This window comes from Pholcus phalangioides, unplaced genomic scaffold (genome assembly GCF_987345545.1).
Source record: "Pholcus phalangioides strain wild (caught in Gottingen) unplaced genomic scaffold, Ppha-v1.0 ptg000042l_1, whole genome shotgun sequence".
NCBI classification, from domain to species: Eukaryota; Metazoa; Arthropoda; class Arachnida; order Araneae; family Pholcidae; genus Pholcus; species Pholcus phalangioides.
This window is the reverse complement of record NW_028301628.1, coordinates 14656079-14683628: the sequence shown is the minus strand read 5'-3', so window position 1 is coordinate 14683628 and position 27550 is coordinate 14656079. Positions and strand designations below refer to the sequence as shown.

Sequence of the window (27550 nt, the reverse complement as noted above, 5' to 3'; positions counted from 1 at the left end):
TTTTCGAAGATGCCGACCTACTTGTGAGAAAGGGGTGTACCCGTACGAGTACATCGACTCGTTCTCTCGATTTTCAGAGACTGAATTACCACCCCGCGAAGCTTTCTTCAGCAGTCTAACTGGAACCGATATAAGTGTGGATGATTACACTCATACACAACTCGTATGGGAAAAATTCGGCATTCAACATCTCGGTGATTATCATGACCTTTACGTAAAATCAGACGTGTTCGAACGTTTCAGGAACCTTAGCATGAGCTATTACAAAATTGACCCTGCGCATATGTATACAGGTAATGATGTGGCTTTTTCGGCATGTCTGAGGATGATCGATATTAATTTGGAACTTCTCACAGACATAGACATGCATTTGTTTTTTGAATCCGGTATTAGAGGAGGTGTTTCTATGATCACCCATCGTTACGCTGAGGCTAACCGCCGATGCAGCAAACAGTGTGAACCCAATCAACCGACCAAAGAAATAGTGTATTGGGATGCAAATAAACTTTATGGTTACGCTATGTCCCAATACCTACCATATTCAGGTTTCCGATGGTTGAGCACAGAGGAAATATCCAACATAGACATCGCAAACGTTCCCGAGGACTCTCCGAAAGGTTGTCTTGGAAGTTGGACTAGAATACCACAAATAACTTCACAATGATCATAACGATTGTCTGCTAGCCCCTGAAAACATGGTGATAACAGAAAAGTTGTTTTCAAACCATATGAAGAGCGTGTGGGGAAAAATTAACCCGGAGGGGAACCGTCCGAATGTACAAAGCTAGTTCCCAACTTATACGACAAAGATATTTATGTAGTACATTATCGCAACCTCCAACTCTACCTCACCCTCGGTCTCAAAATAAAATATATTAAGAGGGTTATAGAGTTCAATCAAAAACCGTGGTTGAAACCGTACATTGACTTTAATACCGAACGCCGTCAAGCAGCTTGTGAGCATCAGCAGTCTGATGAACAATGCAGTATTCGGGAAAACCAGCGGAAGCATGTTAACCGACTGACGGTTTGAGGGTGTTGAGAAAATCTACTTGAAAAAGGTTCAGGTAATTGTCACAAAACTGCTTCGAAAAAAATCCAACAATTTTTCCTTCCCCCCGTACAAACTGCGGGATATCGGGATTTAGTGTTGTGTGGTTTAAAATTTTTGTTCCGCCCACTGTTGAATGCTTCTTTGTAGGAGAGGAAAAGAAAAGGTGTGTTCTCTCGTAAAAGGATTCAAACTAAGTACAATACTTGGCTATTTGTGGGCTCGTCTTTTTTCCCATTCCTCTGCCAACGTATTTTTTACTTTTCAAGTAAAGATCTGGGCAAAATGGAAGTGATTACACACGAGCGCTGATTTGGACAACTACCAAATTATTTTACTCAAAAATTTTAATAAACTTACCGTATTCCCACGCATTGACCGGCATGCCGTAAAACACGAGGGGCACCAGCTTTTTGTATGTTGTGGTCTTGGCCACTTTCGGCATGCCAGAAAAAATGAGGTAATAATAGGATCACAGCATGCATTCAGCTGAATAAGTGGATTTTCCGAATAAAGTTGATACACTTATATGTATATATTTTTCTAAATCACACTTCCTCATTTTCAAAAATCGGTTTTCTTTAAATATTAATTTGTCTCGTTTTTCCTCAGGAATAAATTGAATCTATGCATTATCTTGTGTTCATAAAACTTTGAAAAGAAAGAATTTTACTTATTATAGTTCCTGAATTTTATAACTCTATGCCATCTGATATGAATTCAACTGTCAGCCTTCATTCATACACAGGGCCGCAACTAGGGGGAGCAGACGGGTCTCGTACCCCGGGCGCTGAACCCGAGGGGGTGCAAATTTCATTCTGAAACCTCTCCTTTACCATTACAAGGGGGCGTAAAAATGCGCGCTTTCCCCGGGTGACCAAGCATCTAGTTGCGGCCCTGTTCATACACATGTATAGAAGACTAATCAAATTTTACCTTCTTTCAATTACAGTACCGACATTGAACAATATTTCTGATTCTCTCTGAAATGTTTCATTTCCTTCTTCCTCCCATCCAGTTATTCATTCTAATATTAAATATTCAACTGTTTGTTTTCACTAACATCCAGTAAGAGCCATCATTGTTGGCTCCGTGGATATGTATAATCTATTTTCCTGATAAGAAATTAATAAAAAATAAAAATATTCAAGAATTTTCCAGAATCCGTGAATCGAATTTATCGGCATTCCGGAAAATACGGATATTTTCAGCATGCTGGTCCGCCTCACTGTTTCCCAGCATGCCAGCTAATGTGGGGGAGTACGGTAATTATTTTATTAAGAAATTAGTTTTTCTCACTAATTGAATTCAATTGCTGTGGCCCGTTTTACACCCAGGAGCTGAACTGTTTTTGATCTTTAAATTTCTTCCTAAAAACATTATTGTGCAAATAAATGTTATGTTAGATTGTTTGACCTCAAGACCTTTCTATTATGTGGACAATGGTGCTATTGGAAGAGCCATAGCCAGAAATTTCTTGTGGGTTGGGGGAAGGGAACTGACAGTGCAGTACTTAGTCAAGATTTCATAATATATAAGTAAAATTCTGGCATTTAGGGGGATGACTGGCAGTGGGGGTGGAGCCAGAGGGTGCAGTGAGTGCTCGAGTACCTACAGTATTCTGTACCACTGATCTGAGCACCCCCAAAATTCATTCAGGGATCAATAGTTTCCATGTAAAGCTCAAGTCAAGCACCCACGGTTTCGTAACTCTTCCGACGTATCTAATGGCGGAATCGGTGGGTTACAGGTTTATCCTGCTTGAAAGTTTGAATTTACTCATGATCGGTCAGCAATTTGATAACATGCTTATATTTATTTCCACTTCCAAAAACTGTTTTTTTTAAATTCTTACTATAACCGATAAAATTTAAAAAAAAAAAGCCACACACACGAGTGCCCTTGCCTTATTTATTTTTTAGAGCATTGCTCAGCGAAGCGATGAACAATGATATAAAAATGTATATATTTGTACAGGTACTGGTATTTTGCTGTATTTTGCTGAAAATTATCAACTAAGCAATGAAATGTTGCAGAGATTGAATACATGCGTGGACTTAGGTATTGCAAATGAGCCGCATTCTCGATTTCACTGAACATTAGCACGGCATAGTTTGCAAAGCTAATAGAATTTCATACATGTTATGTACGCCTTACCACAAATGTGATGCGCATACGTTCCCATATGCTTTCTCTGTGTACGTTCGCCCAACTCTGGTTCACAAGTATGGGCTGATCCAGGCATAGTCCGGGGGGGGGGGTATAATATCTTCATGGGGCCTACATGATAAAATTCTGGCACACAATAATTTTCGAAAGTATGTAAATATGTAAGCTGTTACTTCCATCGAAAAAGTGAACCCCCCCCCCCTTCTCGAATATCACTTTGCACGCGGGAGGGGGTGGGTTGGCGCGATCTTGGCATCACTGCCTAGCGTATAACCTTCACAAGAGGGAAGCTCGCTGGACTCTAGAGACAGTCTTGACCAAACAGACACTATGACAGTTTTTGTTTATAAAATTTTCGCTTTCACTATAAATTTTTTCAAAAAGAAAATAGTTTATATACTTAGAAATGTGGTTTAGTCTGCTGGGTGAGGTTAGGGGCCCAAGCAAAGGCGGGGGCCAAGAAACAAGAAAGCAAGAAGTGAGAGGAAAACACGGTCCAAAGAGGGTTACAGGGAGTAGGGTAAAGGAGTTAAAAAACACTGGTATTAATTATGCTCTGCGTAAATAAACATGATATTCTTATGTATCTTATCTGTATTTTTGGTTTTCTGATGTAGGGCTTTCCAATCACATCGGATAATTGAGGTTCTGCCGTATCGTACTTGAGTAGTAATAAAGAGGTAAAGATAAACAAATGAAAAATAAAATTAAAAAATTTCGCCTATACTATAAAAAATTTAAATCACTGGAAAGCCAGGATGTCACGATTCAGGGGGGGGGGGGGGGGCAATCCTGTTTATCTCTAACTTGCAGTCAATGAGTTTTAATACGAAGTATTTTTTTTTTTTTTCATGCCAAAATAAAAGGGAATGCCAGTACATATCCTACAATCGAGCGATAAGAATTTCTATAATAAGATAAAGATGTGCCTTTTAGGAGGGGCATTTCTTGCTGAAGAGCAGCCTTTTTTTATGCTTTCTGAAAATTCCTCTTCGTTTACAAAAGGATTAAGGCTTCTTTGAACTGACTATTCCAGAGCTGCTTGTCAAACGTCTATCTGCTAAGTTAATTGAAAACTGTCCCCTCCCGCCGAAGAGGCAGAAGCCATTTTGTCGTTTTCAACGCCCAGCGCTGTTGCGAGTACAATGGTCATTTTGTGGAGAAAAGAGAGGGGCGTATGCTAAGCCAGCTTAGTGATTCTTTATGGGGGGGAAAGCAAGGCAGTATATTTACGGCCAGGACCATTTGGAAGTCGAAAAGTTTACACGTAAAAATACGGCCTAGACCGTTTGGAAGGCATCAACTTCACACGTACATATACGTGCAGGACCGTCAGTCGGTTAACGTAAAAATTGTGCATAAGGAGAAAAAAGCTAAAAAATTAATTGCATCCCCAGCCTTTGAAGCCTTCAGAATTTTTAAAATGGATTGGTTGCCATAAAAATGAAAAGGTTAAAACTGAAATTGGTTCGTCCTATGTTTGTGGGTTTCGTAGTTCTGGACGTGAGTAAAATCAAAATTTATGATTTTCACTATCGGTGGGTTAAATCACGGTTCGGAGAAAAAGCTCAACTTCTCTTTACCGACACAGATTCACTAACGTATGCAATCGAAACCCAAAATCTACACCGCGTGATAAAATCCAACATGGACGAATTCGACATTTCCAATTTCCCTCCAAATCACACCCTTTACAACCCTCATAACAAAGCAGTGCTAGGGCTAATGAAGGACGAATGCCCCGGTGACCCCATTCTATCGTTTGTCGGTCTTCGTTCAAAAATGTACAGCATTGTTACGACTAAGGAAAACAAGAAAACGGCCAAGGGAGTCAGCAAAACCATTTCCCGCAATCAACTGCATCATGAGCTGTACAAGTCTTCGCTTTCCGATCAAGTGCGGTACAGACATACGATGGTAAAAATCACGAACACTAAGCACCAACTCCACACAACAATGGTACGAAAAGTAAGTCTTTGTCCCCTTAATGACAAACGCTATATATTAGATGATGGAGTCTCAACATTAGCTTATGGACACCACGCGCTTAATCCCCACGGAAAAGAAGAAAGTTGATGTAAAAAAAAAAAAAAAAAAGTTTGAAAAGATATAGTTCGTTTTTGGTTGATGATGCTAATTAACCACTAGTGTTCAAATTATGCTGCTTCAAGAAGAGCCTTTTTATAAACAAATATTTAAGTTAATCAAACATGATCCAAAAAACGCTCACTTCTCAGGCGTTATTATTTTTACCCCTCTTCTTCGGGTATTTAGAAAATTAAATACCAAAAATAAGAGAATATGCACACACACACATAAAAGTTTTCATTGTCAACATTTCTATATTTATCATATATCAACATATCATACAAAATGATAAAAATTTAACATTTTTATCATTTTTATGAGTTTTAACATTTTTATCATTTTTATGAGTTTTAACATTTTTATCATTTTTATGAGTTTTAACATTTTTATCATTTTTATGAGTTTTAACATTTTTATCATTTTTATGAGTTTTAACATTTTTATCATTTTTATGAGTTTTAACATTTTTATCATTTTTATGAGTTTTAACATTTTTATCATTTTTATGAGTTTTAACATTTTTTCATGTTATTTATCCCTTTTTTTTATAAAAGTATTATTATTTTATTGAATACACACATGCTTCTGAGAAAATTGGTGCGAGAAAGAATAAAAGTTAAAATGTCATGTCCACTCTTTAGTTGACACCAGTTCATAAAACGGCAGGAAATGAATATTTTCTTAAGTTATGAAAATTTTATTCATTGAGACATGTCACAGACACGGTTTTCATACCCAGTTCAACGTAAATACAGTTTAACACTAGAAAGACCACGTCGATTTTTCATAACGAAGCATATTAATTGCTGAAATCCCGCTAGCATTTGTCACTTCCAGTGGAGATCGTGATAAGTACAGAGCTATGCAAGACTTGTCAAAGGATAGCGCTGTGACGGCCCAGAGAAACTTTTTTAGCCGTGAAGAGACCGGGAAAGCCTTGATCGGGATCACCGTTGTGTCCGTGATTATCACTTTATCTAGCCTTGCATTGAATGTGTACGACGACCCCAGCTTCAAATTTAGAGGAAACTGTTCTCGTTCCCAACCTCTTGGTGATGGTGTTTTTTTCACGAAATGTAATACAATTTATGACATTCGTGTTTTTGTCAATAACACACCGACGATAAAAGGAATTAATTTAAATTCCAGACAAATGTATAAACTTATCGAGCATGCAATCGATATCTTGATATGAATAAATAATCGAACTGAATAAATTTGTAGTCTGTCTCATTTTTTTAACTACGCGTGAAGGTTATTCACATAACAATTTAATTAATATATATATCATTTAAGAAATGTAAAATCTTCAAACGACAAAATAAACAATTTTAAGTAAATAAAAATCAAATAACGAAGATAATGAAAAAAAACGTTATATAGATGAATAGTAACGATAAAAACATAAACAAAATAAAATGTTGACACAAAGATAATAAAAATCAAATAGATAAACGATGAAACATTAAAAAATGAAATGAAAAATAAACGAAATGAAAATAATATGACGTCACTAAGATAATAAAAATCAAATAGATAAGATAAAGAAAAACTAATTTTTGAATAAAAGTGTGCGTAATTAATAAAGTCAAACATGTAGAATAAGTTGGATAAAATAAAATAAAGTGAAATAAATAAATTTTTAAGTGTTTGAAGTGAATAAATAAATAAATAAAATAAAAGTGATAAAATAAAATAGAAGCAAAACGAAATGAAAAAGATAATAAAATAAAAAAAATATCAAAATTTTTGAATTAAAGTTTGAATAATTAAGTATAGAATAAGTTGGATAAAATAAAATAAAGTGAAATAAATAAATTTTTAAGTGTTTGAAGTGAATAAAAGAATAAAATAAAATAAAAGCATGAATAAAGTGATATAACGAAAAACTAAAAGTAGGTTTAAATTTAAAAAATAATATATCAATGAAAATAACAAAGATAGTGAAAAAACGATTTAGATGAAATAATAACGATAAAAAATAAAGAAATGAAAATAAAATGTTGACACAAAGATAATAAAATCAAATAGATAAACGATGAAACATTAAAAAATAAAATTTTGAATGATTAAAAAATAAACGAAATGAAAAAGATAATAAAATAAAGAAAATATTAAAATTTCTGAATGAAAGTTTGAATAATTAAATATAGAATAAGTTGGATAAAATAAAATAAAGTGAAATAAATAAATTTTTAAGTGTTTGAAGTGAATAAATAAATAAAATAAAATAAAAGCCATGAATAAAGTGACATAATGAAAAAACTAAAATAGAAATAAAATAATAAAGTGCGGGAAGACACAATATCTTTCTTATTTATGTGGTATACGAAGTGATGTCTAAAGAATAAGCTTTTTAAGACTGTAGTTACAAATCTCGTTTCGTTGTGGAAGGAAATATAGAAATGTTGACAATGAAAACTTTTATGTGTGTGTGTGCGTCATGTGTGTGTGTCTCTTATTTTTGGTATTTAATTTCCTAAATACCCGAAGAAGATGGGTAAAAATAATAACGCCTGAGAAGTGAGCGTTTTTTGGATCATGTTTGATTAACTTGAATATTTGTTTATAAAAAGGCTCTTCTTGAAGCAGCATAATTTGAACACTAGTGGTTAATTAGCATCATCAACCAAAAACGAACTATATCTTTTCAAACTTGGGGATTGAAAACAGCTAGAGAAAAATCTTGGTTAGTTTTGTGCCATAATTGGCATTTTCGCCGTAATTTGGCGACTTAATTTTTTCTCTTTTAAATTCATTTCTAATACAGCACCTTCATGTCCAAAGAGAAAATCGGGACATCTGATAAAAGTTCTTTGTTATAACGACGTAGTGAATAATTTTCACGAAAGTTATGTATCGTCATTAATGTGATCAACGTGGGTCACGTGATCAACCATCTTGAGAAAATTTTTTAAAATTTATTTAAAAAAAAGGTTTGTGGAAAATTAGTGTGAAAATAATTGAAAAACAGTAGAGATGGTTCACGATATTCACCCTTTTCACCAATAACTCCATGGACGAGTGGTAGCCTCGATCATAGGCATATTTTGAGACCATCAAAATTCGGAGCCATGTGTTTGTTATAGGAGCGTTGTTTTTTTAATATACTTTTTTAAATGTGCTATACGTACTATTACTTTTATTTTTTATATACTTATTTCATAAGGCCTAGCAAGTCTAATTGGTTCAGTGGCTAGCACACTAGCCTGGAGAACGAAAATATACTTTATCAGCTGTCATGGGCTCGATAGGTCTCTGAAAACAGTTTTTTTATTTCCAAATAAATAGGACCTACCCCGAATTTTGAAAATATATCCGACATTTCTCCCAGACAGGTAGTCTGGCTCTAAAGGTGCGAAATCCGGCTAAAAAAGGAAGTCGGTCAAAAACGCGCGAAAAATCGGAAACATTTCCATAACACCAAACATGGCCCCCGCTCTGTCCCTTGCGGGATGGAAACATTTCCGGTAGCGCCATCTAGTGGCGGAAATGGGCATAACCCCAGAGCGAAGCAGCATAATTTGTACACTAATGATTAATTAGTGTCATCAACGTAGTGAAAAGAGAAGCAGCATTATCATCACAAAGAAAATCTCCCCCACAAAGAGGAAGGAGAGGGGAGGAACGATGAGACCTGAAGGTCAGACGGAAGGTCCACCACTAGTGAGCGTGCCGAAAAATTACGCCAAACCGCCCCCAATACTACTCACGTGACCAACCAGCATGTCGGGTAACCATGGTAACAGATACATGTTTACTTCGATCAACCCAATGCCAAATAAACGTGGAACATTATTTTTATTAAGGTTAACAATTTCTTGTATAGGGCCAACAATATTGCATAAATAGATACTATAGCTAATTAAGGAACGTACTGGTAAGTGTCGGGTGGTCCAGTGGTCAACGTTGTGGATTGTCATCATAAGGAACCAGGTTCGAGCCCAGGGCTTGACCACCTAACACTTTTACATTTGAAAAAAATAAATGATTAAAATCAATTAAAACAGTGCTGCCATCTAGTGGCGACATGTAGAATCATCTTGCGGTACCTCCGACACCTCGGCAATAACCTAGAAAAAATAATCTCGGACACAAGTCCATCCAAGCCTGGTCACGTGATCGCAAGTTCAGTAACGTGGTCACGTGACACCAAGTGTTCTGTAGGGAGAGGGATTGAATGAGTAGCGCCCTCTGGGTCACGTGAAACCCATAGTCAAACAACACGACCATCAGGACGTCATCTTGACAGATGACGCCATCGACACGTGACGACCCATCGTCGAACAACACGATCATCAGGATCATCGACATGTAGCGCCACCTAGGTCACGTGACACCCAAAAACACACCTCGACGAACAACACAAATCGATCACAGGAGGGGAAAAATCCCCTCTCCAACAACACGAACCCAATATGGCCGCCATCATGATGGCCACGCCTCCTCCAAAACTACCTCCGTCCAACAACACGGCCACGCCCACCTGTGGTCAAGGCCGTCCATTTCCGGTATACCGCTGCCTATACTACTTAGTGCGAATGACACTTATTGATGAATTAATAGTAATAAGTATTTAAGTAGAAGTTATTTTTGAGCATGGGCGGAGATACGGGGGGGGGGGCATGGGAGGCATTGCCTCCCAGCATCAACTGATCTAATCCATATATGTATAGATGAATTGACACATCATCATCGTGCCCCCCAGACTTCCAAGTCTATCTCCGCCTATGATGCCGAGCGCGCTTTGCCCACTGATCCGCCTCTCCACGCATTGAGCGCATGATGACCCCGCACCCCTCTGGAAATGTCGGGACCCTAACTAATGGCCTGGTATATAAGTGAACTTAAACCTGGATGAAATGAGTAATTTTGTGGGAAGTGAAATAATCTAGTTGATCTATAGCAAAAGAAATGAAATTTCAAATTTATGGATTCACTAGCTATAATACCCGGCGCTGCCCGGGTTTTCTTCAATGAGGCTTTTTTGGATCATGCGATATCTCCCTCTTTCTTTGAGGGACATACAAACCGTGTCTAAGTTAACCAATATGGCGACGTCCTGCGCGACTCATGAAATAAACAAATCTAAATTTAAAGAAACGTAGAAATGAATAGTCCCCCCCCCTTTTTTTTATGGGTGTTAGGTATTTCGATTCCCTCCCCCTGAACTTCAAGTTATCTATTTCTGTCTGTTTGAGCTTCCAAAAATGCTTAATTAAAGCTGTGGAATTTTTTCGATGCACTTTACGGGGCCCATAACTAATTTTAAAAACATCCTAAACTATATGAATTTATGCAAATAAATATCAAAAGACAATACGGAGACATTAATTTTCATGCTTGAGAAGATGTAAATAAAAAGTTGAAATCAATGTTATTGCATTGGATATTCAACTCAAAATTAGGTCCGGCTAATTACTTCATACTTAATTTTCTGGGCTTCGTATCTCCAAGCGAATTCAATATTTCAAAAATCGAGAATTCAATTTAATTTTTAAAATTATTGATGTGGCAGGAAACCCCCCCCCCCCACTAAATTTCCGTATTTATGCAGTTAAATCGGCAATTTTAATACTGATTTCTATGAGGATCACCCTTTTCCTGACCATCAAAGCGATGCTGATGATGATTATAACGTCTATTCAAAAAGCCTCATAACTGAGAGTATTGAAAATGTGGCAAACCATTATAAAGGCATAAACTATTATACATAACTGGCAGCATTAAAGAAGTGACAAACCATTGTAAAGACATAAACACGTCTGAAACTCATCGCTAGGGAACCACGGTAACCAAAGTAAACGTTCGGAAAGTGATTGTTGAGGCCCAAAAACCATTGTTGCCGGACAGTTTTTTGCCCATTTGGGGCATTTGCCCTAGTCTGACGAAATTTTAAAGTAGACTATCGTTCAAGTCGGGTCCCATTTGGTATATATGCAAAATTTGGCGACGATCGATCTAAAATTGTAGATTTGTATAGAGAACATACACACACACACACACAGAAAATCAATTTTATATATATAGATTATTTTTTATTTCGTGAAGGGTTCGTTTTTCGGATACGGAATTTTGTGAAGGGTCCGGAAAGCGGAACCAAATTTTGGATGAACAGACCCCTAGTAAGAGTAAATTTTTGTGGGCCACATTCGGTCGGAGCCCTGGGACAGTGCCACGATTGCCTCAGCCTAGTTATACGTTCTTGATTTTCTATCATATTTATTGTTGAAAAAAAAAAACGCAAGTTTTTTTTTTAAATCCAAGAAATACACACGGAAAAGAATCTTTTTTTCTCCCCAGAGAAGGGAGTGGCAAGTGAGAGGAGAAGGTAACGTAGCAACAGGGCCGCAAATAGGAGGGAGCGGGTCTGGTGCTCCGGGCGCTGAACCAGAAGGGGGTGCGGAATTCACCCTTTAACTGCTTTTACATTACAAGAGGCGCCAAAATGCCGACTTGCCCCGGGTGACAAAATATCTAGTTGTGGCCCTGCGTAGAAATAATTGAAGAGTTAATACGTCACAGTGCAGGATAGGAAGTGCATCAGCATAACTCTTTTATCAAGCATTGATGAGGAGGCAATATTTGATAAAAGATTTCCCACCTGATATTGGTTTACTGTCAACTATCTCAGATGATAATGAAATAAATGTATCATCTATATGAACCAACAAATCCAGTGATATGTCAGCCGAGCCCGGATATAGCGAAGTGGCACGTGAAAAAAATTCGACAGATCCGATATTCATGAAAACCGATACAACGTAAATATTCGAGTTTAATGAAGAAAACTGACTCCTCAACCTATTCGCGATGATGGAAGAGGTGGTCCTCGAACAGACTTAAAAATTTAAGAAAATTAAAATGAAAATTATTTACGTATGTGTCACAAACATTAAAGATGTTCACGTAACTGTTGAATAAAATATTAATACCCGTGTACTGCAAGTCAGTTGTTCTCAAAGTGTGAGTCGCAGCTTCTATGGGTGAGTCACCAGCCTTTATCAGAGGCAAGCTATCTATATTGATGTGTAACTGTTCAGTGATTTGAAGTAGTACTTTAAGTATTAAGGGAGCCGTGGGTAAACCGTTGACTGATACAAGGGAGCCATGGAATCATGGCTGTAAGTGGTCCATTGAATTGTTATCAATATCCAATGGTTCTAACGTTTACAAAGACTTTCTTTCAAACCTAGCAAAACTCCTGTCTATCGTCATGGGCAAGTTACTACCGAATGAGTTGCGCCGGAAATGTGAGAGTGTACCTCACAGTCTGAGTGCCTATCTAGTGCTGTCTGATTTTCCAGTGCTGCCATCGATATTTTAAATTGTGAGTGAAGCGTAGTGATTGAATATTTATACTGTTGCTCTCAGTGACGCGACTTTTTAACGTGAGATCGACTCGCCTTCAGGGCTCAAAGTTGAAAATCAACCAACGCTGTGGCGCATTGGCTTACGAAGAGTGAGGAACTCAGACACAAATCTGTAGTTACGTCGATCCTTCTTTGAGTGGTTATATGGGAATGAACAGAATCAGAGCGTTATCTAAAGCTAGAGATCGCTATCTAGCTATCGCGTTGACAAAACACACCCGAAACCGATTCTCGCAATAGTACGGTAGTGCTTCAGAGAGATATTCGGGTTTTTTCTTGAAATACAACTTTCGATTTTATGGAACTTAATCCATTGAAAAAAAATCGATCCACCAGTGTGGCTCCCCAAAGAAAAACTTGGAAACAACCCCACCCCGTAAAATTTGCGGACTCGTAGATTGTCACCCACGACATGTAACCTTCATTGACTCATCCAACCCCAATCTTGCTATAACTCATGTCTGTAAAACTTAAGAGCATCATAAGGCCCTGGGCATGGCCCCCACATCCTGAAGCAGATCCCCTAGGCTGGGATCTTTCACGGGCCCCTTTATGAAGAATTTATAGTTGAAAAAAAAAAAAAATGATGAAAATCATCCTGGGCCCCAGGGCTGGAGCCTTGTCAGCCCACCCCTTGTGGGGGCCACAGCCCCAGACCGAGTGATGTTATAGAGCTCCCACTACCTGATTGCAAGTACCAGAAGTATAGGGCCTAATTTACATAAATACTTTACTTTCGGAAATAATATACCATTTCATATATACCAACCAAATACCATAACCCAATTTCATATTTTCGTACCCCTCTATTTCTCAAACAATCATCACTCGAACTCCTGCCCCCCCTCCCCCAACTTGTCATTAAACTCAGCAAACGCGAACCCCCCCCCCCCCCACCACGAGTGGTGACGTATTACTTGAAAATATGAGACCCCTTGTATCCCATATATATAAATATGACCATTCGTTATAACGATATATTCAACATTATTTTAGTATTGCATTGCAGGTTCACTAGGACGGAATTGAATTCGTTATAACCGATAAGCATCCAACTGTTTGTTTCTGTTTTTGTAGTCTGATGTTCACATATACGGTATTAAGATATTTGTAGCTCCCACTGACTACCTTACAACTCATTTTCTAATTTCTTTATGAAATCATAAAGTATAGCCTATACGTAAACTTCAGCAATTGAAACTGCAGCATAGGACGAGGAGGCTAACTTTGATAAAATAAAACTTGATAAAGAGCGACTTTTATTGAAGTTGCCCATTACACTATGAAATTTTTTGTGAAACGTATTTTATAAATGATCTTTGACAAAGAACTTTCATAGCGTAATACCGGCGTAAGATACGCATTGCGAAGGTTGTGGGTTCGAATCCCACTAACTCGACTGAGGTTTTTTGTTTTTCTCATTACTATCTTCGTTTTTTTAATGTATGATTAAATGTGATTCATTCATATCACCAGTATCCAATCAAAATAAGCATGCTTTTATAAATAAATGTTCTATTTATATTATGTCTGACATGATAGAATCAAAGCAGGATGAATCTTCCTTGTGTTTTTAAAAATCATGTTATGTTATTGTCAATAGTACACAGCCCAAGAAATTTTAAGGATCAACCCCCCCCCCCCCCCCCCCGTTAAAGCAGAAAAAATACAAATAGAAAAAACATAAAACTTAATTGTTTCAATATTTAAATTGCAAAGGTGATTAATAAACTAAAAAAATAAGGTTTTAACGCAGATTTCGCATGAATAGCTGATATGAAATGATTTATAAAATTTATTTTTTTGTTTCATAGATTTTTTTTTTAATTATAAAAAAATCCATGTTTATAATTTTTTTGAAGGAAAACTCATTTGTTCTTGATGATTATATCCTCGTAACAGAGAATGCACTTCTTTCAAATGTTCTCTGTAATCACAAAATATTCTAAACTTTGCAGAACAGTTCTCTTCAAAGCAAGAAATGGAACCTTTGTGATGGTTGTTTTTTTTATCACTAATAAAATTTTACACGGCATCAATATGTTATATGTTCTCTTACTTGAGTTACTCTCTGAAAATTTTAACTTGTACAATCACAGCACCAATATATTATATCATGTTAGTTCCCAAAGAGACACTATTTCACCAAAACGATATTATTTATGAGAACTATGACCATTTTGCTCCTTATATGAGTATCTTTCAACGCTTAGGCCAGTGATTCGAATAGGGCATACAGAGCGTGGTTACCTTGACCACAAAATAACCCTTATCTACGGGGAGTGCAAAAGTTCCATCTTAATTAAGATTTACCACATGAAACCAAAGTACTATAAGTCACACCTACACATTTATAATAGTTAAGATAATAAAATTTTAATTACTTTTCTTCCCAAAAGAGATATTTTAACAATACAGCAGCATCATTTAAAATACTTCAAAACTGACATTGAGCAAATTCAAAACAGTCTCTCCGTGTAGAAAAAATGCTTTTCCAACATCAACATTTAACAAACCTTTACTTTAAACAGCGAAACAAACATATCAAAATCAACCCGAAATTGTGCATTGTCATAGAGATCATTAGAATTAAGACACCTTAAAGAACTTTATTCTTAACCGAAAATTTCAACGGGGGGGTGGGGGAAGTTTGATCTAACCTCAATGAATCATGATATTAAAAAAAAAAAAATTACAAATTCCCAGATTACCGCCACGAACTCAAAAAAATGGTGAATGAGAGAGAAAACCAAGAAATAACTTCACATACTTACAAATTCCGAGTGACTCGACGTCCTGTCACCCAGGGGTCAGTGTTCCATATCCTCTAAAGGTAACTGCCACAGTTCTTGGATCTCGAGTCAAGTTCGAGGGACATCGGGAAACAGGCGGCCTATCCAAGATAGGACAAAACTCTCTGGATCCTTCTCAGCTGGCATAGAACGCTCTCAGGCTCTGCTTTGGACATGGTGACAGGCTTCAGGATCGCCTCGGCAACAAAATGGGAAAACTACTGCGGTAGCGAACAGCAACATCTCGCGAGAACGATTTCTCATTACTAACATTGAATGGACCGCGTTTTCTTTTGACGAGAGAAAACGGAAGACTGAACCCACCCTTCGACGTTTCGAGGGTATAAGTAAATTGAAAAGTGGGTATCGTATAAATTGAAAAGATCGTATCGAAAATCAAAAATTTTGAAAACACATACTGTGTGTACTAAAAATAGGTGTGTAACCTACTCGTTTTCCCAACTGAAAAAGGACAACAAACTAATTTTCTTACAACACAAAACACGTATCTACTATTTGACACAAAAATATCACACATAAATATGATATGAATAACTCTCGATTACAAAAACTCTATGTCATATGTCAAAAGAGGGGGAAAAGTGTGCTATGACTTTTCCACCTTGACACCTTCACATAAAATTTTGTGGACATTTCTCACGTGTTTCCTTAATAAGGGGGGGATTTACTTTCGAAATCCTCTTTTACAGACGCCACAAATTTCTCTCGCCAACATGACATACAAGTCCTTTATATATTCTAGAAACCTTGATACAAGTCGCCAAGCAGGACAAGTCACCGCTAAGCGAGGAAGGGAGGGGGATCTCCCCTTTTGGTGACGTCATAAATGCTGATTTTTGATTGTTTGGCTGCAGACGCACGTTAAAAAATATGTTTTCCCACTACCGCTTGCACCTGCGCAGACGGCAGTGAATGGATGGTGTAACTTTAACGGTTCCATCGTGAAAAATGATGAGACATGAGTTATGCAAATCAATTTTAATAAAAAGAAAAGTATTTTCTTACAAAGTTGAACACACGTAAATCGTTGTTCACAATGAAGCGAGATACAATAGAATTCATACTTTCCCCCATAAATTTACAGTACACATAATAAATAACATAATACCCACAAACTTGGGTATCAGCTGACTGCAGCGCCACGTCATTGTAGGTAAGTCGTTGATATCTTCTCGGGAATTTTGTGATATTACCTTTCTGAAAGTTTGAAGGATGTTTTCCGAATGAGTCAAAAACTCCGCGGTCAAATTGTCATGAAGATATATAGCCAACCAATGTGTTCCAGACTCTGCACTGGTATCTATGTTAACGATCAGAGCTGTAGGATAATTTCGTATTCTCGAAGGCAACGCGTCACTAGCGTAAACGTTTCTGAAAACTTTTTTCGTTTTCGGGTCTCTACGGAGTGCTCGACGAATCTGTTCAGAATCCATCAGCCAGAGAAATCGCACAATACACTTCTCGATTTTGTTATCTCTATAAGGTTCTGAAATTCACCATATATGATTACCGAGATGGTTCTAGGTAGTGCTTTCGCAAACTTTTGTTCCACGCGTAGGTTACTATGTTTCACCAAGAGTAAGTGTCCGCAGTCGCTCTGGTCGGGGAGTAGGGAGAAACAAAATAGAGTGTAACCACTATGAAATTCTTCTCTGGTTATATCTATGCCGCGATCTTCCTCGACTCGAAACAGGTTATTGTAGGCTCCTACGGTGTTTCCGGTCTCAAAGTTAGGCTCTAGGGGTTTGTGGGGGACTGGTCGACCATCAACATATACGGAGACGAAGTTGAGATCGTAATGCTTGAAATCGAAAGGGTTGCTTCTAAATGTACCGTTGAAAGATTCATTGTCAACTAGGCCGATGATAACTCGTTGAGGAATTTGCACCCAGATACACATTGTCTTGGACGAAAATGACATGCTTCCCTGTGCCACAGAGTAAACCTTACAAAGTACTCTATTAATAGGGTATTTCGCAGTGGTCTTCTCCAATGCTTTAGCATGTCCGATGGCAACAGCTGGGTTAATTCTCACCTTCCTTACAAAGAGGCTAGCATGATCTATGTGCACGTTATAATCAGCTGTCGAGAATATTAGAAAAAACGATGGTTTCGAACGCACTAATCTAAGTTTAACATCTACCAAGTTCAGTAACAGTCTTTGTTGAAAAAAAAAGTGAACAGTGTACTCTTCCCAATAGGTCGTAAGATCTGCTGTTTGCAATGTGTTTTGACCGCTCTTTCATACCTTCGTTATTTTCGTGGTCGGCCATCGAACCTGCAGTGCCCTTGTGGAAACCTTCCATAGTGAGGGGCCTCGCATCTTGACCATAATTCAGCAAAGTTTCGATATAGGCTCTGTAAGGGTAGGTGTGAGACGAATTCGTGATATTCCCACCATTGAGAGAGACGTCCACTTGGGAGAAGAGGGAATGTAGCGGTAGATTCGCAGGAGAAACTAGGTCGGTATCAAGAAGTGGTTTACCGTCCTTCTTTGTGACCCTCAACTTGACGTGTAGTTGCGTGGAAGATAGATCTATGTAATCTTCGGTGCTACCTGTAATATTGAACTCAATCGGACCGTCTTTAACACTAGAAAGTGGGAGAAATTCAATCTATTCTCCACCTTCTATGGCGGTTTGAGTAGGGGGTAAAGCGAACAAATCTATTTCGCTTTTCAGACACTCGGGTGAGTTTGTCATGATGAGAGCCATCTTCTCAATCGAAAATATGGTGCTGTCGTCTTCCTAGCTTTCTTAATGTAGTGACCGGGTGGTCAGGCAGCACTCGACAACAGTGTATGCAGGAAAACACATCGGAGATTTAATTCATTAATGTGAACTTATTAATACATTAGAAACTAATCACAGTGCAGTTAAAACGTACAGCACGCGAACACACGTAAGCATCACCGCGGAAGACCAAGCAAAACAGTGTGCGAGAGAGTAAGCCCCGCAACACGGTTACACAGGATATATATACATACAAAAATTCCAGTGGGGCCACCTAAGGGTTTAAACACAAATATGCAACATTCCCGGGTTGCTTAAAAAAAAAAAGAAAAGTTTGCACTATAATGTCAATTAGTGTCCTCTATTCCAAGTCTCTGCGGAGCTCTACGTATACGCGAACTTCTTCTAGGCACAAACACTGAAGAATTCGGAACATTGGAAATTCCACTTACCTTCGGCTATTCTAATGGAATTTTCTCACCTGAGAACTCGGAGGTGTTCCGCGATGGATCTTCAGAGGTTGTCACGTAAGTATGTCACTCTTCCCGGGGCACATCAGAAGGTGACAACACCTCTGGTGTTGTACGTTCAGCTGTATGTCTAAGCCGAACTTGGTCAACATGTCTTCTGGTAACTCCAGAAAAATTTTGACAATCCATCATAGTAGTACCAATACGGGTTTTCACGGTGCCAGGAACCCACTTGGGTCCTTCGGCATAATTCCGGAACCATACGTCGTCTTGAACTCTATATTCGGCATTCGGAACCGACGCTGGAAAGGATGACCGAAAGGTATCCGGCCTCAGCAAATCCAAACGTGTTCTGATCTCACGACCGAACATTAGTCTGGCTGGAGACAATCCGGTAACAGCTGAAGGAGTTTTCCTTTAGTTAATCAGGAACCGCTGTAAACGCGTAGGAAAAGATAAAGTCTTGAATTTACACAGTCCCAACTTAACTATTCTAACGGCTCTTTCCGCAATTCCGTTACTTTGGGGATGATATGGTGCGGTTCGAAGGTGAAAAACACCATTTTTGTGCAAAAATTCTTGAAACTCGCGACTGGAAAATTAAGTTCCGTTATCACTTACTAACAATTTCGGCACACCAAATCTTGGAAAAATTTCTCGGAGAGCTTGTATTGTACAAGATGAAGCTGTAGAAGTGACTGGTATAACTTCTAGCCATTTTGTATAAGAATCGATCACTATAAATAAAATATGACCGTTTACTGGACCAGCGTGGTCAACATGAATACGATGCCATGGCTCTGGAGACAATGGCCAAGAAACTCTATTCGAAGAAGGATGTGGTGCATTTTCTTGACAAGGGAAACTGGATTTTACCATACGTGTGATATCTGCGTCAATACCAGGCCACCAAACTATACCGCTTGGCAATGCTTTCACGGTTGTAATTCCCTGATGACCATCATGTAATTCTGACAAGACATATCGACGAAATTTCTCAGGAATGTACACTCTAACACCTCGCAAAATAACACCTTGTTCAACTGAAAGCTCATCTTGGAGTAACCAATATGGTCGTATATCATCAGCTACTTCTGTAGGCCAACCTTCTTGAATATACTTCTTCACTGTACACACAAGGTAGGGTCAGCACTTAAGTACTGCTTCAGTGTATGAACCGAAATCGGGCTGTCATCTAGATCTTGCGTTAACCATACAAGTTCTGGAAATTGAGGAGAATCAGAACAAGAGTCAGGTAATGGTAACCTACTCAACGCGTCTGCATTTGCATTTGACTTGCCCGGCTTGAATTTAATCCTGTATGCATAAGCAGGCAATGTCAAGGCCCACCTTTGAATTATAGCATGCACAAATGCAAACACCAAAAACAACTGGGAAGTCACCCTAACAGGTAGTTGGAAAAAATTTAGATTAAAATATAAAAAATGATAGGAGAATAAAATAAAAAGGAAAAAAATTATTTTCTCTTTCTCTAAAATTATTCCGAGATATGACAGTACAGAGAAATCTTCATGCTTCCATTTAATCGCTTTTATCATGTTACACTCTTATCGTAAGCACGTGTATCACATGTACACTACTTCTACTCAATCGTGCATGTACTTCCAAGACATTTGTCTTATGGAATTTCTAACAAATTAATGCATACGAAGGTTTTAACAAATGGCTGTTGAGAAGATATATTTTGGAAAGAGAGAAAATTCAACTGCCCCTGCGGCCTGCGGGGAATCGAAATCACGTCCTTTCACTTTCCGAGTGAACGCCCTAGACTACAGAGGCACCGAATCTCTCAATGTTTCCTTGGAGCTCGTGTACACTGAAAGGGACCGTACATGGACGGCCAGACCAGACTCAGGCCAAGCTCACTGGGGGCAGTTGAATTTTCTCTCTTTCCAAAATATATAACTATAATAATACAACAGCCAGTTGTTAAAACTTTCGTATGGTAGCGGCGGGGCTAACGAGAAAGAGAGGGCTACGGCACTCGAAAGTCACGTGACCAACTGGGTCCTACTTTTTTTCGTTGCTCGTTCGCGTTGCTGCTTGCTTTAGCTGAGAGGAAGGCATTTTTTCAGTGCTTCGAATATGCGATCCAATAATCAAGCTTTATAATATTTTATCTTTGCCAATTTTAGCTTCTGAGAAACATGCAAATGCAGGTAAGTGTTAAATACTACCATCTTTGTTATTATTAATTTAACATATTTGTCTGTATAAAGTAAATGAAATTGTGTATGTTACCACGTGCAAAGCTGTTCGTATTTCCGGCATGGAAATTGCATGATTTAACTAATCAGTAGGGGTATAATAATTAAGTTAAATTTGCGATTTAAGGTATAATAATTACATAAATTTGCGAAATGATGAACAGCTTGACTAAAGTAACTAATAATTGTTATTCAAATCATCTAGAAAAGCGTTGATACACATGTATGGTGCAAATTTTTTGCCTATGATGAGAATATAATGTAAATAAAATGCACGTATACACTCATATCACTTAAATAAAATTATGGCTATGGTTAGTATAATGCAAATAGAATTTTAAAAGATGAGTGGGTTTATCAATTTAAAATGTAATGGCATATTAAGGAAAGTAAAATCGTTTCTTTTTATTAGCATTGTGTATAATTTTATTGCATATTTCAAGAAACTAAAAACAGCAATTTTTCTTTAAATTCAATATTGGCTAATAGGTTTTTATTTTTTCTGTTTATAGATAGATTGCACTGCCCAAGTGATGTATGTGGCAAGTAGGTGATCAACGATTTGTTCGCCAAGCGAGGAGCCTCTGAGGTCACAGTAAAAAAAGTAAGCAATTTTCCTTCAAATTCAATATTGGATAAATTTTTTTTTCTTCTGTTTATCCGTATAAAGTCGATCCCGCTTATAATGTTTTCTTGCTTATAATGCTTAATAAGAATTACTTAGAAGTACTAAGATTTCCCACATTCAAAGCGTTTTCCCACTTACAATATTTTTCAATGCCAGATTTTTTAAAAACCTTATAAGCGGGATCCACTGTATATATTACAATGCCCCAGCAATGTTGTGTTGCAGGTTTGCAAATGTTATGCATTAGCAGTCTTCTCCCAGAAGCACCAAGGTGCTCAATGCTCATGTCTGATTTCATGCTCGCGAGCACTTCATCAACGCTTCAATTCAACGCCCTGTAAAAGTTACACTCAAGTATTATATTCATGCAGATTTCATTGATACACATTTGTGTAATCATTTATTAATGAACAGTAAAATAAGTTTGAATAGTTTTTGTAAGAACTTAGCCTACATTTTATATATTTATGCTTTGTTCATTTTGAAAGTGTATGTATTTGTACTGTAGAGAGTGTTTCCCAACCTTTTTGATGTAGTGGACCCCTTAGTGAATGTCAAGACACACAACACAGACTCCTGTAGCGAAGGGCAAATTCCATGTTACCTTCCCGTGAAATCCAAAATGTGTTTTTTTTAATAATTTATATATCAAAAAAATTGAAGTACTAAATTACAATTGCACAGCATTAAATGTGTTCTTTGTGTAATAATAGTAAATAATTGTCACAGGGCCCATGGGGGCCCGTTGAAAAACACTGCTGATTGTTTCCTGCTGTGTGTTGTATCTTTTATTACAATCAGGGGCGTCGGAAGTATTTTTGATCCGTGGGTGCTCACACTGCCACAACCGGGGGGGGGGGGCCCTTCTCTTCCAAGATTGTTTTTACCGCAGAACATTTCCTGTCAGCCGATGCAGAGCCGCAACTAGGGGGAAGCAGGCGGGTCTGGTGCCCCGGGAGCTAGACAAGAAGGGGAGCCGAATTCCCTCTTTAACTACTTCTTCGACATGGCAAGGGGCGCCAAAATTCCGGTTTGCCCCAGGTAACAAATTATCTAGTTACGGCCCTGAGCCGATGGCTTGTTGCAGAACAGCGCAAAACATTCTGCTTTGGGGCGAATTACACGAACTTGTTACGTTAGTGACATCCAAAGTGCTTAAAAATATTTTGCTTCACTCCCCCCCCCCCCCGAATATCAAACTAGAAATATCTTTAGTGCGATGCTGCCCAATCCTCCGTCAGAGAAACTTTTTGATGACGCTCTAAAGAAGTGACACACTGACAGTATAACCTTGTTCCCAAGCTGTCTTGCAGCACTTACTTTGAAATCTGTGCTCCACATTGGCGTACGCAAGGAAGGAGTTTTGGGGTTCTAACCCCCCCCCCCCCCCTCCTGAGCAACTAAAGAAACACATCAAACACTTAAACTTTAGAATGGAAAATGAAAACAAGAAAATATTTTACCTTTTTTCCCGATGTCAAAATGTAGATGTCGATTTCTATCCTTTTTCAATGATAATAAATAAGACAGCAATACAAAATGCACACAAAAAGAGATGTAAAACAAATACTCAATTTGGAACAGCTTCGGTATTTAAAAAAAAAATCTGAACGAAAAGTAATTCCGCATTTACAAATAATAAATTCTCAACATGAAATTCCCGGTTATAATCATTTCAAATTTCATCTTACGTAACACAGATCCTTCTAAAAAGGCGTTTACATATCCCCACAAAGCGTATTAAAGACTTATTGATTATTAAAGACTTAAAATTATTGATACGCTTTGTATCCCCATGTCTCGATTGGTATTTCTTTATGGTTTGTTATTTCTGTATGGCCCGCTTGGGAGTGACCATTGGCTAGCTTCATCACAAAGAGATACTGTCACCAACACATTCCCCCAAAGACAGACCCATGCCATTCTCTCCTTCCCCACCCCTCTAACTTTTACAAACATTGGAGATTCAATAGTAGCGGAATCACTCTTCAAGTATTGTATATTCACATATAGTGGGGTTCAGTATACACCAAAGCTGCATTAAGAGTCTTGAGCGGCTTTGGTATGCACAGAAACACTCATAAAACCACAGTACAGTGGAACACTCGTTTATATGACTCACATTCATGCGACTTTTACCTATTCATTTATACATGTTTGGCTTCGGTCACAGTTCATTCCTATACATTTTAATGTTAAAATATTTAATTCATTAGACGCACGACATCAATTACACGGTGTTTTCATTTCGACTTGAACCCCGAAACTCCGTAAAAACTTCATTTTTGTCAATACGATTTCAATTTTTTTGTAAGCAACGAAAGACGTCACTGGAATTACTATTTTTTACGAATATTATCGCCGGAAAAAAGCCATAATTTTTAGTATGATTGCAAACGGATACATCAAAATTCAGCAATCTGATGACCCCTTTAAAGTGGACTCTAAAATGGTTTGTTTATTTAAGTTTTTGAGAACTCTGGAGACACGGCGAGCCATAAACAAAATAATTTACATTTTTCGAAATGCAACTATATTAGATGTACAGACCATACTTCTTCTTCGCATACTACATGTTAATTCCGAGTTTTTTTCCATTGTGTTAGTGCTTTGTTTCCCAGCGTTATTCCTGGAGCATTTGCAACTGGTCTGCTGGTGAGAAACGTGCAATATATCAGTTCGTTTTTTAATTTCAAGTAGAATTTCGGGTGGTTGTGGTTTCTTGTATACTAGCTGGCTACATGGAATCAGCTGTTCTTAATTTCTGAAAAAAAATCCACCCCCCCCCCAATTCCTTCTCTTGAACGTGAAATTAAAATTTCGACAAAAAATCTGGATCTATGAAAAAGTGAAACTTGTGAAGAAATTAAATATGCCGAATTACTTTTGGAGACGGTTGCAAAAAAATATAATAAAAATAAATCTGTAGATATAAACAGAATTGTTCGCAGAAAATCTTACAAATTTGTTTTTAATTTTCTTTTTTTCTCATTTGTAAAATAATCGTAAGAATCCTGAAGAGAGAGAGAGAGGGATTAAATAGGCAAAGTCATATTGGATTAAATTTATCAAAAAATCGCAATCTAATGACCTTTCTTTGTTTTCTTCATATTCAGATTACTTTTAAGCATAATCCGAAAGTTAAATAAAAATTAATTTCTGAGAATTTGGGAGAGTTACGGCTAAATAAAAACTATGCCGTGATTCGCTCTCGAAAGTCGTATAAACGGGGTTCTCTCTCTCTCTCCCCACTGTATTTATTTTATTTTCTTCATTCCCCCTCTCTTCAGATTTGGAGACCACCCAATGTCCGAATTTGACTGGTCTTGTGCTACCACACTGATGTTTATCTATCTATATTGCTCTAAAATAGAATGTTTTAACCCCGGCATCTGATGACAACCCGGTAACTTTAGATCCTTTCTACTCCCAGGGAACACTCGTATATAACACACTTATATAACTAAATCGTTTCTCTTTAATGAGTGTCAAAAAAAAATCAATAAATGGTCATATCCTTGGCCATCCCCATCCCCCATCTGTTCTTTGTCTTTTTATGAGAGCAAAAGACCTATATTCCAGAGAAGTCGGTCCTGAAAAACTTATCTTTTCAGTTGAACTTTCCTTTTCCTTTTTGAAAAAAAAAAAAAGAGCAGTCATAAAACATCGATCTCACAAATGATGGAATCTTTTTGTGCAAGCTTTTTTCTTTGACTCCCTTCATATTCGTTTGAAGCTGCTTCAGGAAAACAAGAAAAGGGCTTTGCCCCACCAGTGGTCATTTTTTATCTTCACTGGTGGGGCAAATAGAAAGGCTAGTGGGGCAAAATCCCCCCTAGTTAACATGTTAAAAAAAGGCCTGGTACATGAAAATTAAAAAATTTCCTTTTCATGGGCAATGAAAATAAAATTTTCAGGGGCATTACCAGAGGAGTGTACACAATCATGGAGGGCTGCTCAAGAAGAAATAAAGAAAATATAATAGAAAGCGATTAGCGCCCCGTGTACTAGGGAGGCAAGCGAATTACCCACCCGTTCCAGACAAGTGGGGGGGGGGGAGCTATTGCCTACTAAACAATGAATATCTATAGTGGGTCGTGGTTCGGCTATTCAGTTAAAAAAAAACGAAATGCCCCTTTACTAGCTGTTCCAAAACATCCTCAACTCAATGCTAAAATAGTGTGTGCTGCAGGCAGCTGAGTGTTTAAATAGATGTATATGTCCACTGATAGCAATTTCTTTGTCCCCACTAGAACTACAGCGACAGTAAACAGAAAAAAAAGAAAAATTCCACATTTTTTATTTTTTGCTGTGCCCCTTTTCTCTTGATGTCCTAAACACGTGTTTATTTTGCTCTTTTCCTTGCTAAAAGAAGAAAACATACAAGAAGTTTTCCCTTTCAGTTTTTTTTAAAATTGTATTTGATACTTGGGAAAAAAATCAGAAATCTACATAGGAGATTTTTATTTCTGAATCTATAATTCTGTGGGTGCTCCGCCCCGTCATACAAAGGACTGTGGGTGCTCGAGCACCCACAGCACCCCCGGCTCCGACGCCACTGATTACAATGTTTTAACATCTGTAACAAATCCTGGAGATTTCGCTTAATTTATTTTTAATGTTTTTTAGGGAACTTTCTGAAGGTTTGAATGCATCTGAGAACAGTTTTGTCTCGTCGGAAAGATATGCTGGTTTCTTCTATGTAGTTCTCGCTGACGTGTTGCTGTATGTTTCTGATGAGCCTGTGATCGAGTGCGGGTTAAACAGCTGGAGTTACTATGACTCTCCTGTGGCTCTTGATGCCTGGTCATCTGATTAGTGATGCGCATGGATTGATTGACGAGATTCCCACTGGCCCTATCTTCGACTGGGGCATGGCAAGATGTTTTAGATTTGTTCCAGTGGTTCAAGTATTATGTTTCTAATTGGTCCTAGTGTTTCGAGTGGTGATTTCATTCCTGTGAGTGTCAAATCGTGCACGTCAATTTTGTTGATGTCATTACGGTGATCTGCAATTTTTGTGATACTGTTTCTTAAAATGACATTTTATTGTGAGTGAGTTGAAGGCCCTTTATTTCAAGTAAGTAATGTTTATTCCAGAAAGAAAGTGGGGTAGTTGACGTTTTCCTCTTCTGGAAAAGATGCTGTATTTTTCATCCATGTTTATAAACGTTAAAATATTATACTATATTTTGGTGCGCATTTTTCATTCAATAATTAAAACAACTTGAAAGATTATTATTACTCTTATTTGGTTTTTGAGCTTATGAAGCAGAATCTGTAGTTTCAGTAGAGAATAATTTGGAATTCCCAAACACACAGAACTGCTTTAAGATAGGTTTTCCTTTAAGCATTATTTAAGACAGTGGTTCTCAACCTTTTTTGTGACTCGCTTTTCTGTATATAATTTCTATGGCGGAACCCTTTTTGCATATAATTTTTATGGCGGACTCCTGTAGACCCTTTTTTATTTCTCTATCAAATTTACTGATTTATTTTATTTTCCTCGAGTCGCTGCGGAGCCCTTAGAAATTGCACACAGAGCTCCAAGGTTTCCGCGGAGCACTGGTTGAGAATCACTGATTTAAGATATCAAGGTGGTAGTATGCTCCCACAAAATTATTTTATTTCTAGAAAAATTTAGTTAGAAAAAAAACTTTCTTTCAAAAATTATATTTGATCAAACTCATGTTTAGAAAAATTTTCAAAGTAGGTTGCAAAAACAGCACACAATAAACAAAAATAAATATTCTCCATGTTCAAGACAAAAATGATAGGATTCTATCATTTTAAAATCTAGAAACCCATTCACCCGAGTGGTTTTTTTTGGGGGGGTGTGAGGGAAAATTGGAGCAACTGTGGTTGTTGCGAAATTGTTGTTTACATTTGTAGTATTTGGTAGCTTCAACGCTTTGGTGGTTTTATTTCTTGTAAAACTTCAGCTTTGTAACAAATTATGCATTGAATTATTGAAAAATAAAAATTTTGTACACATCTG

The 27550-nt window shown here is 37.6% G+C and overlaps 1 protein-coding gene and 1 long non-coding RNA gene across 2 annotated transcripts; one reads left to right on the top strand and one right to left on the bottom strand.

Annotated features, from left to right (window-relative positions):
• Positions 1–16926: 16926 nt before the first annotated feature.
• LOC149064533 (uncharacterized protein F54H12.2-like) lies at positions 16927–18986 on the bottom strand. The gene is made up of 3 exons (XM_089255359.1): positions 18913–18986; positions 17743–18086; positions 16927–17576 (listed from the first exon to the last, which is right to left on the bottom strand). The coding sequence occupies exons 1-3, from the start codon at positions 18984–18986 to the stop codon at positions 16927–16929; spliced, it is 1068 nt and encodes a 355-aa protein (XP_089111485.1).
• A 1760-nt stretch (positions 18987–20746) lies between these two features.
• Positions 20747–27550, top strand: LOC149064532 (uncharacterized). The gene is made up of 3 exons (XR_016195708.1): positions 20747–20876; positions 21437–21528; positions 26182–27550. It is a non-coding gene; the product is annotated as an uncharacterized LOC149064532 (long non-coding RNA).